Source organism: Austrofundulus limnaeus, unplaced genomic scaffold (assembly GCF_001266775.1).
Source record: "Austrofundulus limnaeus strain Quisiro unplaced genomic scaffold, Austrofundulus_limnaeus-1.0 Scaffold14, whole genome shotgun sequence".
NCBI classification, from domain to species: Eukaryota; Metazoa; Chordata; class Actinopteri; order Cyprinodontiformes; family Rivulidae; genus Austrofundulus; species Austrofundulus limnaeus.
In genome coordinates, this window is record NW_013952416.1 from 1,338,188 (window position 1) to 1,351,849 (window position 13,662).

Genomic DNA, 13,662 nt, shown 5'->3' on the forward strand with positions numbered 1-13,662 from the left:
ACACACACACACACACACACACACACACACACACACACACACACACACACACACACAAAAAAAGAATGAAGCAACTGTCCAAGTGTGACTTTATGATTTAAACTCGCCCAAGCATGGTAAAATATTGTATCCATGGTAAATTTCAGTATTGGGTAAAAATGCCATTTTGTCAGGATTAAAGCTAATAACAACAAGGCTCGTGTTAAAAGAGACACATACAGAATATGTGTTCAAAATAATGTACCTTTTGCAGGGGAATTCCACAGCGTTAGCCTCTGCTTTTCCTTCTTCTCTCACAACCACTTTGTCCAGAAACCATCCGCAGCCTCCACCTTTGCCGTCATGTCCAATCCTCATCCTGCGGATCTGCCCAATGGACACGGCCTCAACTATAAACTCATCCATCTTGAGCAACAATCAAAACAAAAATCATGTCAGGATATATTTGAGACTCCACGATGACAGATTGTTAAAGTTGGAAAACAACATTAGTTTCTGAATTTGATTTAACGTTTCAGACCCATGGAGCAAAGAATAATGAGTGTTTGATGCGTGTTAATAATTGTAGATGTGCAAAATGTACAAACATTTCCCTTCTCGAACTTGTTGACATTGTTTTTGCAGTTGATSAGCTGCCGTTCTCCGGTGTCCCCCAGGTCTCCAATCAGGTTTACAAAAATAGATGCATCTGTCCCGCTCCCGCTAACATTTCCCGTACAGACTGTCAGTCTGTATTTAATCACTGGAGAACAGAAAACTAACATTTACACTCTTCTTTTTGTAAGGAAGATTGTTTTTTTTCTTCAATTTTGGTTTGTGTTTTGGTAAACACGTGTACCAGGCAGTGGCTCATCAATCAGATCTCCAGAGGCAGGAAGCTCCCTCACAACTTCATTATCGTCTTCATTAATGTCCAGCCACCGCTCACAAGGGAATGTGTACTTCTCCTTTGTTAAGGTCTTCATCAGAGTCACCTAAAAAAATTAAAACAAAGATTGTTATAGCTATTAGAGGAGGGGGTCTTGGTCATTTTAATGAAGTGATAAACATTCATTAAAATTTGCATTTGGAAAAAAGCTAAATGAAGATCAGCAAAAGTTATTTTATGTCTTTCTAAAGCCAGAGAAACTAATATTGTTCTCTTTTAAAAGGAATGGATGGGGTTAGTTTTGGATTTTATGAGCTAACAAACAAAAATATAGACTAGAGAAATGTCATTTTCTGCATGAATGCTGACTGCTGAATGACTGCTGAAATTAAGTTAAAGCCTAAAAGTAGAGCACAAACTAAAAGGCAATCATAGCTAAAAGTAGTGAAAAGCTGGGTAAAAGTGGTTAAATGCTATCGGAATGCAGCAACATTTAAGTAGCAAAAGGTTAGCTACAAGCTAAAAGTAGCAAAATTCTGTCTATTAGCTTGAAGTATCAAAAGGGTAGTTAAAAGTTAAAGCATAATGTTAGGTAAAAGCTAAAGCAGCAAAATTCTAACTAACAAAAGGCAAGCTAAAATGAGCAAAAGTGTAGAAAACAGCTAAAAGTTGCAAAACACTTGCTAAAAGCTAAAAGTAGTAAAAGGCTAATTAATTGCCAGAAGTCACACATGAAGACAAAAACACAGCAAGTATGCTAAAGAAAAACTTAATTACATCAGTTGCTAAATAACCAGAGATCTCAATGTCCTGGAAAAAGGATTGAAAAGTTAGAACCAAAAGTCATAGCAGTCATGTTTTGAGGTGGCTAAATACATAAATGGTTGATAGAGCTAAAACTATCATGAATTTGATGCCAAAAGTGTAAAAACAAGTAAATAAACAGGAAAACAAGTTCAGTCAGATGTTATGTCAGCATCCACACAAATAAACCTAAATAAAAATGTTGAAACTCTAAAAATTTAAATTTTTTAATGATTTGGGTCACCTTGCTCAGATGCCATCCTGCAAACGGATTCCTCTTCTCGTGCCAGATTCGAAGTTTGATCAGTTTTCCCAAATCAGGCAGCTCAACCTGCGTGTTTAGATCTCAGATTAAGAAAAGTCTCATTGTTTGACTCATTGATGTTAAATATGTTTTTAATCGTAGCGTACTTACCATAAATTTGTCTACCTGTCCCTGCTCAAAATTGTCCGATTTATTGTCCAGCCTAATCTCGTCGGATTTACCCTTTTCTCCGTAAACCTGGAAGGAGATGTCGGCATCTGTTCCTGCGCTGGGCAGGTCTGACGTCCAGATCCACAGGGACCAGGGGTTCTCTGAGGATCAAACCATTCATCTTATTAAAGAGGATGTTTAATCATCGCTAATTTTTATTTTATTTTATTTTATTTTTGCTGTGACTGACAGGCAGCTCAGGAAAAGTTAAACACACTAGCTCCAAACTTTTTGGATGGCAGCCCAAGTCTTGAGTTTAATTCATGTCAGGTTATTTCTGGGTARTTTTGCTCCTTCAGCGTTTCAGTGGAGCCAAAGAGATGGCAGTTTTTGGCTTGTTAAAACATCCTCTCAGGGCAGACACCTCACTGCTGATGTGATTGTGGTGGACAGCTCTCAACTGGGAAACTGTGTTGTTGTGAATGAATGTGAAGCCATGCAGTAATGCAACAAGTCAAAGCCCAGTCTTCCAGGGAAACTACACTGCTGTAGTCATCGAAACATTTAACTCACTCTTCTGCCTCCTTTGCCTGAGTGCGACCATCTCATACAGCTCTCTCTCTATCAGCCCGTCCCCTTCGTCGTCATCCAGCCATTTGCTGCAGGGGAAGGTCTGCTCGATCCCGGTGAACGGACAGTACACAACCACCTGCAGAGAGCATAGCTGAGCCCACCCATTACCAGGCTGCAGTGTTGAAAGGTGAGTGTCAGCATTTACCTTCTCGCAGTACCACCCGGCGCTCACTCCATCGTTGTCGTGTCCGATTGTGACTCTGCTCAGCGGACTGAGGAGCGCAGCGAGCTCAACATTAAAGATGTCCGTTAAACCCCGTTCAAACTTCCCGCCTTCCAAAAACACCTGCAGGACATTTTATGGTTGGGGGCTTTAATAGTGAAAAGTAAAATCTTGTATCTGTGGAGAACCTATGAAGAATTTTTCTAAAGTCTGCAGCTCCAGGTGTAAATAATCGAGCTGTTTCTGGAACGTTACCTTGCCACTGTTCTTCAGGCCTTTGGTACCGTGCATCACTATGTGGATTTTGGAGTTGGTTCCCGCTCCTCGGATGTTTCCTGTCACAATCTGAATGTTGTACACGATACCTGATAGATCCAATTACATGTTAGTTTCACAGAGGAAAAGTCAGCACGGGTCACTGCAGCCACTGAGACACCGAACAAGATCAATCAGATTTCAACACTATTCAAGTTTCTGGTATCAGTGTTCTGAGAAAACAACTAGTAGTTTGTTATTTATTTAGTTTGATGAATTCTTTTCTGGTTTAACAACAGTTTTTCCTCCTCACCTGTGGGCTGATTCCCTCCCACCAAGATGTCCCTCTGAATCTTCCCATCATCCTCATCCAGGGCAAACCAACGATTGATGGGAAATTCATACACAATTTTGTTTCCCATATCATCTAAAATCACCTTAAGCAAAAGAAAAATATTAAATACAGGAATTAAAATAAAATTACTCTTTTAGTTGGTGCTGACAAAAAATTGTGACTTCTTTCATTATCTTTTTATTTTGCTCTAACCTTGACTTGCATTCTTGTACTCTAAAGTTCATTTACTTTATTGACAACATATGTTTCTTACAGTTGAATAGATGAGTTTAAAAGAGTTTATTCATTTAAATATTTGAAATTTGGCTAAAAGATGCAGGGCAGATGTTTCTGTAGCTGCTTCTTATTTTTTTGTGAAGGTAATGTTCTTTTTTATTCACTTTTATATATAGATATTTTACAGCTGCACGGAGCAACTTAAAAACAGTTAAAGTATGTTTTTTGATCTACTTTTTCAAGATCATAGATTGAATTTCCACTTTCCACCTTGCTAAATTTAAATCTTGATACAAAATGTAGTAGCAAAATAATTCAAACTTAAATATGTGACTGATAGAAAGAAGTTTTACACTTCTAGAGGTCAAAAGGAGCATCATGTCCTGTTGGTTTCTTCACACTTTCATAACAAAAATGTTCCTGGTATTACTCACATGTGCAAAAAAAAGTGAGTCTTTTATTTGCAAAATCTGACATTCCCTATATACCACAATAATGTATAATTATCCAAAGGAGGCACATATTGATTTATGGATGTTAATAATGTAGCTGAGTGAGGACATATACACACATATTCTTGTTTTACTATTATCATGAGGACATCTATGATTTCCAAGGTCATCTTAGGGGACCAAGCTTATGTCCACAGGCAATGTGAGTCCTCAATAGACGTTGTGATCTCAGGAAAACTGTCAAATTTAGTTAACACAAAGGAGAAACTGCAAGTACACATGCACACACCCTCACCTTTCTCATTTACAAGGTCACAAATACATACAAATTTTCCCACTTTATGTGGAAACACATGCTACTATACTTGTCTATGTCTTACATGGAATCCATGCTGACAAAAGCACCTTCTCCATTGTAAAGTCAATACTCAGCTTAACCTGCCTGGAACCAAAGAAAAATGCATTGGAACCAAAAATGGAGACACATTTGGTTGACTCTTATTTGATATAAACCACTTATAGGTGTACACATGGAGCTCAACAGATGCTGTAGCAAAATGGCCCTCAAACAGGCCATATAAAAGTTCCCCATGATGCCACAATTCTGTGACACAGAAGATCGACAGGATGTTGAAAACGACATGAGCCAAAGTTGACATGCATTGATGGGCTTGGACCCCGGTCATAACTGCTTTGCAGTTGTAGCTGTCTTTGTCACTACTTCGACACATTTGCTGGAAACTAGATATAAACTGTGTTTTTTTTACTATTTTTTCACTTTGTTTTCCGCACATATCGTCCAAAACACAAGTTTCAGCAGCTTATCACACATATAACACTTCATTATTATGAGCTGAAATGGTAGCCCAAATGAATGCAGAAGTTTTATCACAAGTGAACTTCAACATCAGTGTCCTGAAGTAACAACCAATTGTACTGACTCATCTGTCTGTGTGTGGTAAGGCTATCACTTAATGAGAGCCGGTTTCCCTTTACACAGAGGCTAGAATGACGACATGCGTGTCCTGTACGTGTCAAAGTGCTGCTCAGTTTGGACGAACTCATCCTTCAAAGTCTAACATCATGCTCATTGTGTTGGAAGAGCAGCTTCACATCAGGAAAACTGTCAGGAAGTGAGGCGATCTGAGTTTTGATTGAGATTCACATTTTTTATTCTGAAACTAATAAATCATCACTCTTTTATCTATATGAAATGAAAAAATATTTCTGTGTTTGTCTCTCACCTTTTCTACAAACCATCCTGCTGACGAGCCTTTGTTGTTGTGGCCGATGGTGATCTTTCTAATTTTGCCCAAGTTTGGCGCCTCGATGGTGAACTTGTCCTCTGTGCCTTTTTCAAAGTTGTTTTTGTCGCTGTCGAGGCGCCTCTCACCTGAAGACAATCAATAAAATCCATCAGCTGATTTGTATTTTTATTCTGGTTTGTTGTAACAAAACAGGTTTCTACTTTGGAAAACTGAAGTTAGAATATTGGTTTAAATGGGGTTCAGAGGAGAGGTTATGGATAATTAATATCCTACCTGTTGTAGGCAGCTCTTTGAACTACCTCTGTTTGCTAAAAATAGCTTAATTTTGATCTGATTTACAATTTAAGGATCAGTCAGACCCTTACCTGAATCCCCAAGTTCTCCAAAAATATTGATGAAGACGTCTGCATCTGTTCCGCTCCCTTTTAAATCTGAAGTGAAAACGCTCACCACATATTTATTATCTGGGAAACAATCCAAATTGAAACAAGTTTAGGAAAAAAAATTAACTTTTTTTCTGTATTTATTACCTTCATTGGGGTTAATCGTCAAATCAAAATGTGGTGAAGCTAAAAAAACAAACAAACAATTGTTTTGTACATTTGGGCATGTCCATGGGGTCCATGGTGGACAACAGGTCTCTGACATATAGGCCGTCTCCTTCCACTTTACTGAGCCAGTTATTACACGCAAAGTAGAACCTCAGGTGAGGCCGGATCACATCTGTGATGACCACTCTGTCCAGGAACCAGCTGGCATTCATCCCTGTGTTATCATGCTCAATCCTGCAATAAACCCCACAAGAATAATGTTTCAATAAATTTACTTTTTCTCCATAAATCTCCTCCACATTCAGCTATGTTTAGGAGCACATGTGCTAATTTCTAAAGGAACAAAACAAAGCACAATCAATGTAAACGCTTCACTGTACCTTATTTTTTTTAAAGTTCCAACATTATGAGTTCTGATTCTGAAAACATCAGTTTTGCCTTTCTCAAATGCTGTTCGACTCCTAAAATCACAGAGAAAATGTGCAAACGTAAGAGCCGCTCCCATTCTAATAATGTTTCAGCTGCATTATAAACGCAAAAGAATCAAACAGGAAAACTGAAGAAAATCTGGGATCAAAGTCTTAATTTTAAAAGCCTTGCAAAGTTTTGTCAAAACAAATCATGCAACAAAACTTAATCATGCAATCTGATTTACACCAATATCACAGCATGCAGACAATTTTCTCACCATTTTTTGATACTTACTTCTTTTCTGTGCTGTTAAAGTGAAATAAAAAAACAAGAAAAAAAGAGAAAAAACAATAGAAAAACAAAGTTTAATATTAAATACAAAAAGCTGCGTAGTCAAACAAACATACAACTAAAAAGTGTTCAATTTTGGCTTGTTACTTACTTTTTGTTTTACATTTGAGCACAGTTATAAATAATTTTGCATATATATTCTTTCTTGCTGAATTCAGCTTACTTGCTGGTCAGGTGGATTTTTGGTGTGATGCCATATTCTCCAAAGAGAGTGACGAAGACGTTGGCATCAGTTCCTGCTCCTCGCTCATCTCCAGTGATGGTCAGCACCTCGTAGACTACAAGGTTTAACGAGACAGAGTTTACCCTTCTGATGGACTTCAGATGTTTTTTAAATCCTTTTAAAGGCTTTCCGTTCTTGAAGAGATTTAATAAAGATGTCAGATTATGTGTTGTAAATGTCTCTCAGCTACTACCATCCAATCTTAGCTCAATATCTGCAAAGCATTGATGTTGAAGTCTTTTTGGTTTTGGTTAATGTCAATTAGCTGTGGCAACCTTCTTGAATAGGTAAACAGTAATCAGCCGTGGCTTTACATCCAATAATTATTTGACAGTAACACATTACAAGTTAATGCAAAAGTTTTAATTAAGAACCTCGTGCAACAAGGAGCACTTAGAGTAAGTGTTGTGATTAATTCTCAGCTACAACCACGCCACATTTTAGCACAATATCTGAAAAATTGATTGAATTAAAGTAATTTGTGTGTAGTATTAGATCGACAGGCTGCAGGGGTCATCTTGAACTGGATCGACACCAAATGATAATCCATGGAAGAGGTACATCCAGTGAATATTTCCTGAAAATTTCATTAAAATTTACCCAGTGGTTCATGAWATATTTTGCTAACAGACAAGCAAACAAATGTACACCATTAGAAGTTGTGTTGGGAAGGCTTGTGTGTTGCTATTATAAACACATAAGCTGGCAGAAAGTTTAATTTAACTGTTTTAAAGTCACACAAGTTGATTTGAAGTGCCTCCAGAACCACAGATTTTCAAAATAAAATGTAATTTTCATATTGAACAGCTATGGCATCATTGAACTTCAAACACAAATGTGAGTTTTTAGAAGTTCAATACACCAGTCTTTTATGTTTTTACTGTATTTAGTTTGCTTTTTAGATAACAAAAACAAGTAGAAGATGCTCAWATAACCTGTTAACAATGTATTTCAAAGCTTTTTGGTTTTATTTTGGGAAGTTTTCCATTTCAYATTGTGAAAGCACCACTTTGTAAAAGGTTAGTGACCAGTGCCATGTCGATAACTTACTGTTCACCTCACCCCATCAGTGTAACGTTACCGTGAACATTAAACTAATGTMCCGACACATAACCATGCTGAAGTTTGTGATTACCTTTCTTCTTGTGGTACTCGTCCTCGTAGTTCTCCTGTTTGTCTGGCTCGTAGCTGCGAAGCTCGTTCTCATAAATTTCAACGTAGTTTTCAATCTTTTTCTTCTTTCCTTTCGTCTTCTTGTCCTTGTCGTCGTCGCCCTTTACCGATCCTTTCATCTTCTTTTCTTTCTTTTTCTTTTTCCCCTCTTCTTCGTCGTCTCCTCCTTTTTTGGTTTTGTCCTTGGACCCCATCCTTTCTTTGACAGAGGCCTTCCTTTTTGAGCCTTTCCYGGCGGTCTCAATCACATCAGGGAGTTTCTCTCCCTCCTTCGTTCTCTTCGACTCGTTGTTGTTATCTTCATGGCTCAGCTCACCCTCACTCTCTTCTTTGGCTTTTTTCTTTGTGTTCCTGACCTTTTCTTTGTCTCTGACCTTTTTGTTGCTCTTCACAGGAGGCCCCGCTGCATCCGAGCTGTGCTCTTCTTCATCGCTGTCCTTATACCTCTTCTTCTTCTTTTTCTTCAGTTTTTCAGCATCCTTTGAATCCCCTGCCTGCTTGCCTTTCTTCTTTAGCTCAGGTTCCAGATCCTCCGAGTCGTCGTCRTCGTCATCCACATCTTTGGTTTCCTCCCCTGCCCTTTGAGACGTTTTTTTCTTTTTTGTGGGCATCTTTAATTTATTTACTCCCTTGTAACCGATTCCCGGGTGTTCCGGTGAAACTTGATTAAACTGACCTGTGGCCGCGCAGGAGTGACCAGCTGGCAGGACGAGCCAGAGCCGGAGTTTTACAAACAGGTCTCTCTGGTGCCAGGGAAACCCCACCTGCAGCAGCAGATGACCTCATTAGCTGTGATGAACTGCGTGTGGTCACCTGATCAGAGGAGGAAGCCCTTTCTCAGAAGGGCGAGCTATTGTACTATCTCTCTTTTGTGTTATGAAACAAGAGAAGGCGGTAAAAATATTCAGCAGTGGAAGTATCAGGAAAATAACTGAAGGCCTAGAATTCCTTGAAGGAATCACCTGCTGCCTTTTAATACCACTTTTAAACTGAGATCATCTCATAAGAAGGGATGAAGTTAGCTGTAAAAGTCAAACTTTGCAAATGCAGACTCTCTTGGGATACTTATAAGAGTTTGTGCAATCTGTTAGCTCGAAAGTAGCCTGGTAAAAAACCAGCCCCTTGTTCTTTGCTTTGCTTCATACAGAGGGTCTGGACTCTCGGCTATTGAGCCATTGCTTCCTGGAGGCGTGGCCTCTGTTGAAGTTTAAAACGATTGGATCTGATTTACCCATTCGCTAACAGTTGGCTGCGACACATGTGTGCCAACTTCACTGTGAAAGAGGCTAAGCTAAGAAGCTAACCGGAAATTGCATGTGCGCTGTAAACAAGCATCCCCTACCGAGAGGAGAGAAGTACGCTACACAAATATCAGCTCAAAATCGGTCAAATTAACCGAGCTGTTGTTATTTTTGCATTTGATAAGATTGCTTTGTTGTGGCAGAAATCTTTAATCAGGCTGACTGCTGTGGTGGAGTGGTCAGAGGAGTCGTCCTGTAACCGGTAGGTTGCCGGTTCGATCTCCCGTTCCAGTGGTCTCAGCCATTGTGTCYTTGGGTAAGATACTTCACCTRCCTTGCCTACTGACGGTGGTCAGAGGGTCCGGTGGCACCGGTGCATAGCAGCCCTGCTTCTGTCAGWGGACCCCAGGGCAGCTGTGGCTACAATGTAGCTTACCACCATCAATGGGTGAATGTCTGAAGTGTAACGTGCTTTGAGGTGTGGACTTGATAAGGTGCTATATACAGGGGGTTAGACAATGAAACTGAAACAACTGTCATTTTAGTGTGGGRGGTTTCATGGYTAAATTGGACCAGCCTGGTGGYCAATCTTCATTAATTRCACATTGCACCAGTAAGAGCAGAGTGTGAAAGTTCAATTAGCAGGGTAAGAGCACAGTTTTGCTCAAAATATTGCAATGCAATATAACAGGTATGGGTGACATACCAGAGTTCAAAAGAGGACACATTGTTGGTGCACATCTTGTTGGCACATCTGTGACCAAGACAGCAAGTCTTTGTGATGAATCAAGAGCCACAGTATCCAGGGTAATGTCAGCATACCACCAAGAAGGACGAACCACATCCAACAGGATTAACTGTGGAYGCAAGAGGAAGCTGTCTGAATGGGGTTTGAATGGTCTAAAACCAGGTGTTTCAGTTTCRTTGTCTAACCCCTGTAAGTTCATTCCATTTGCCTTTCTTATCATTTTWMCMARRKWAATTTYYKKTWAARKWWWWTTWWSRWWWTTTTTTCCARTTGCTTTGTTTATGAGATRTYTTGCTAACAAACAAACAAGATTGATGACCACAGTTATTGTTTAAGTAAGTAAAGATGTTGTGCTTGGAGTGCTTGTTGTGAATTAGTCTCAGCTACTACCACACTTGATTTACAACCTAAAACAGATCAATTAAAGTTTGGTATATTTGTTAAAACTTACCCATCTTTTCAGATCATGTGTTTCTCTGTATGTGGCGTTCCTGCAGCCAGCAGAGGGAGACGTCCTCAATGGTTTCAGGGTCAGAGAGGATGGTAGCTGGCTGCATCACTCAGATGTGAAAGATATTTTTATTTTATTTTGGATTTACCACAAAGCTAATTCTCACTTATCAAAAATGTTATAGAATCCACCTAGTCTTTAAAAAAACAGGTGACAAATGCTGAATTTGTTTTCTTTACGCAAAATATGTCAAATGATTTATAGTTCAGTTTATCACACAAAGATGATTTAATAAGTGGAGAATTTTTACCCTCTTTCTGCCACACTGAGTGCTTTTTTTCTCTTTACTTTGTGATGATTTCCTCAGCCAAAAATACATCACTTCCTGGATGTTCTTCCTTCTCCTCMTCTACCTCCTTCTGTTTCCCTTCTCCCACCTTTGCTCCAAAATGCTGCAAACCTGGAAAAGCTCGTTTTCATCCCTCCACGATTGTTTACACTAGTTGTCACGATAAATGCTTAAATGTTGAAACAAGCTGGCTGCAGTTTGAACATCTGAGATGCAGATTAATTGTCCCAGTCGTCCTCTGGGACCAGGTCCTGGAGTTCATGCAGCGTTTATCAGTCATTTCTCTGAAGACTGATTCAAAGAAAGTCATTTTCAAGGCTCTAAAAATGACCTGATGCTGATCAGATTAAATGTGTCCTCTGTGGTTCACTGGAAAACTGGAAGCAGAGACATTTTAGTCGTCAAACTTTTCCTTTCTGTGACGTTGGACAGCTGCAGCAAAACTGTAGTTTGCTTGTTCAGTTTGTAAGGATTCRTTTTTACAGCATTTCCACTCTCATAATTGTTTATTATTCAGGGACAAAATAATACAAAAGGATAATTAAAAAATGTGATTAAAGCGTTTAATAAGAACATTAATTTCCAGAATAGAGCAGCAGTGGAAAAAGGTCAACAAGTGGAGTCAGAAGCATCATAAACAACTGGAAGATGCTAAACAGAAAAGTCTGCATCCAAACAAACATTCTGCTTTAAAAAACACACAGAGAACAAGATTCAAGTAATCAGTTTTCAGTTCAGTCACATCACAAGCTTCAAAACAGCACGTTTGCATAGATCTGCTCCTTTTCAGTTAGCTTTTGATTTTTGCTGATCATCAAAATCATGTTGCATAAATGCTGAGTTGGCATTTATGCTTCATAATGTTTTAAGTTTCTTCAGTCTGACTTTTACAATTAAACTATTTTGTTTTATACATTGAACTATTTTAACCTCAATCAGCCGAGAGCGGACATTTTCCTCTGATATTTTTTCCCCGTGGTTTTCTAGTGATAACATTGTATTATGTCGTTATCACGAAATAGCAACGACCGAAACTTTATTGGTGACCAGCTGAAGGACATCAGAAGAGGGCCACATGGTTACTGAACGATACACAAGAGGAAACCATAAGTCGCTATCTCGAGAAAACAACTGAGAAATTAACTTATCTCGAGAAAACGCTTATCGTTATTTTGTGATAACAACAAAATGTATATATTTTTTGTGATAACATATTGTCGTTATCACAAGAAAACCTAAAAGAAGAAAATTATTTGTGGAAAACATCTGCTCTCGGCTTCCGTAAGCATGGCTAAAACTTTTAGCAATTGTAACTTTCATACTTTTTGAATCATTTTGTTTTATTTAAAGAAAATGTCCCAAAGGRGTGCAAATTTTCAATTAATTCAGGAACTTTACTCTTTAAAATCTATTTCAGTGTACCTAATCTGTTGTTTTTTATGCTTCTTTTAGCTTTAAGCTACTGTCTTGCTAACTTTCACTTTCAGTTATGATTTAGCTTATTTTAGCTTTTAGCTGCATTTTAGCTAATTTAGGTTTAGAGATTGCTTTGACGATTTCACTTTCAAGCTTTGATTTTGTTCAATTTTAGCGCATGCTATTCCTCTTTCTGCAACTGTTCCAGCTTTTTGACAATGTTTTAGTTTTCATAGGTTTTGATAGTTTTAGCTTTTCACTACTGCTTTTCTTGCTTTTATCTAACTCAGTCTAATTTAGCTAATTTCAGGTCTTGCTTTTAGTTTTTGTTTCTTGTTTTAATGTAACATGTAAACAAGCATCTCTGAAGTCAAATTTCAGCAAATATAAAAGATTCAACAGTTTGATAAACTCTTTAAACTGATTAGGTGGCGAGGAAATCTCACCTCAGCTTGTGTGTCTTCAGCACGACTGATGGAAATCAGTCCAACACGTCTGAAACATCACCATTAATTAGGAGCTCCTGGAAGTGACCGGGTCGACCCCGATTAGTCCTGAGATGTAAACATAAGGGGACAATGTAAACTCCGGTGGGAAGCTGGGACGCCTCACGTATGCTGCTGGCTTCAGATTCTTTCACAGCCTGGAGATTATGAGCTTAATTGCTTTCCCAAAGTAAAAATGTTTATTTTCTAGCCTGTCCAGACGGAGCTTTGAGATAACACAGAGGACACTTGGCGAAGACTCTGAAAACAAACACACCGGAGGGTCTGACAGCTCATGCAGGAAGCCCGAGAAAAAAAAATTTAATTAGAAATATGTCAGAGAAGCACACTGACGGTCACGTTCCTCAACCAAGAGCCTCAGAGTCCAAGGTACCCAGTCTCTGGGTAACGTGTGTGTTTGTGTGTGTGTGTGAGAGAGAGAGGTCACCAGTTGTGTTGAAAATTTAATTACTGTAGAAAATTTAAGACTCAATGTGACTCTCGGGGAGTGAGAGAGAGAAGTTTCACAGATGAGGTGCAGGCCGTGCACGTCAGYTTCTGTGAGGCTCAGTGGTCGTCAATTAGTGGTGTGTGGGCCATATCTGGCACATGAGCTCATTGGTCCATTTATCAGTCAACGCTCTGTTCTCATTCAGCCCACAAACTATTACACATTATTAAACCTAATCACACAGCAATAACTTTTGGAGCTTGTGGCAAAGAAAAGAAAATGTTCTCTTGAATGCAACATAGTTTAAAGGACCAAAATTATGTGTTTCTCAGGCATATATTTAAATACTATACCATAATAAACCATCTATGTCACCTTTAGTT

General features: G+C 38.7%; 1 protein-coding gene across 2 annotated transcripts in view; it reads right to left on the bottom strand.

The window, feature by feature from the left end:
* The window catches only part of loxhd1b (lipoxygenase homology PLAT domains 1b), a 28,078-nt gene extending 19,195 nt beyond the window's left edge, over nt 1-8,883 (bottom strand). Inside the window, exons 1-16 of one of the 2 annotated variants that reach the window (XM_014002640.1) lie at nt 8,101-8,883; nt 6,906-7,020; nt 6,686-6,697; nt 6,361-6,441; nt 6,030-6,214; nt 5,795-5,893; nt 5,406-5,554; nt 3,452-3,575; nt 3,139-3,248; nt 2,866-3,006; nt 2,661-2,796; nt 2,088-2,248; nt 1,917-2,003; nt 839-974; nt 588-742; nt 245-405 (exon numbers count right to left, since the gene is read on the bottom strand). In XM_014002640.1, coding sequence (XP_013858094.1) covers nt 245-405; nt 588-742; nt 839-974; nt 1,917-2,003; nt 2,088-2,248; nt 2,661-2,796; nt 2,866-3,006; nt 3,139-3,248; nt 3,452-3,575; nt 5,406-5,554; nt 5,795-5,893; nt 6,030-6,214; nt 6,361-6,441; nt 6,686-6,697; nt 6,906-7,020; nt 8,101-8,749 — 2,501 coding nt within the window. In that variant the 5' untranslated portion in view covers nt 8,750-8,883. The remainder of the gene's footprint in view (nt 1-244; nt 406-587; nt 743-838; nt 975-1,916; nt 2,004-2,087; nt 2,249-2,660; nt 2,797-2,865; nt 3,007-3,138; nt 3,249-3,451; nt 3,576-5,405; nt 5,555-5,794; nt 5,894-6,029; nt 6,215-6,360; nt 6,442-6,685; nt 6,698-6,905; nt 7,021-8,100) is intronic. The other variant, XM_014002639.1, reaches the window with a different exon arrangement.
* Nucleotides 8,884-13,662: the final 4,779 nt, after the last annotated feature.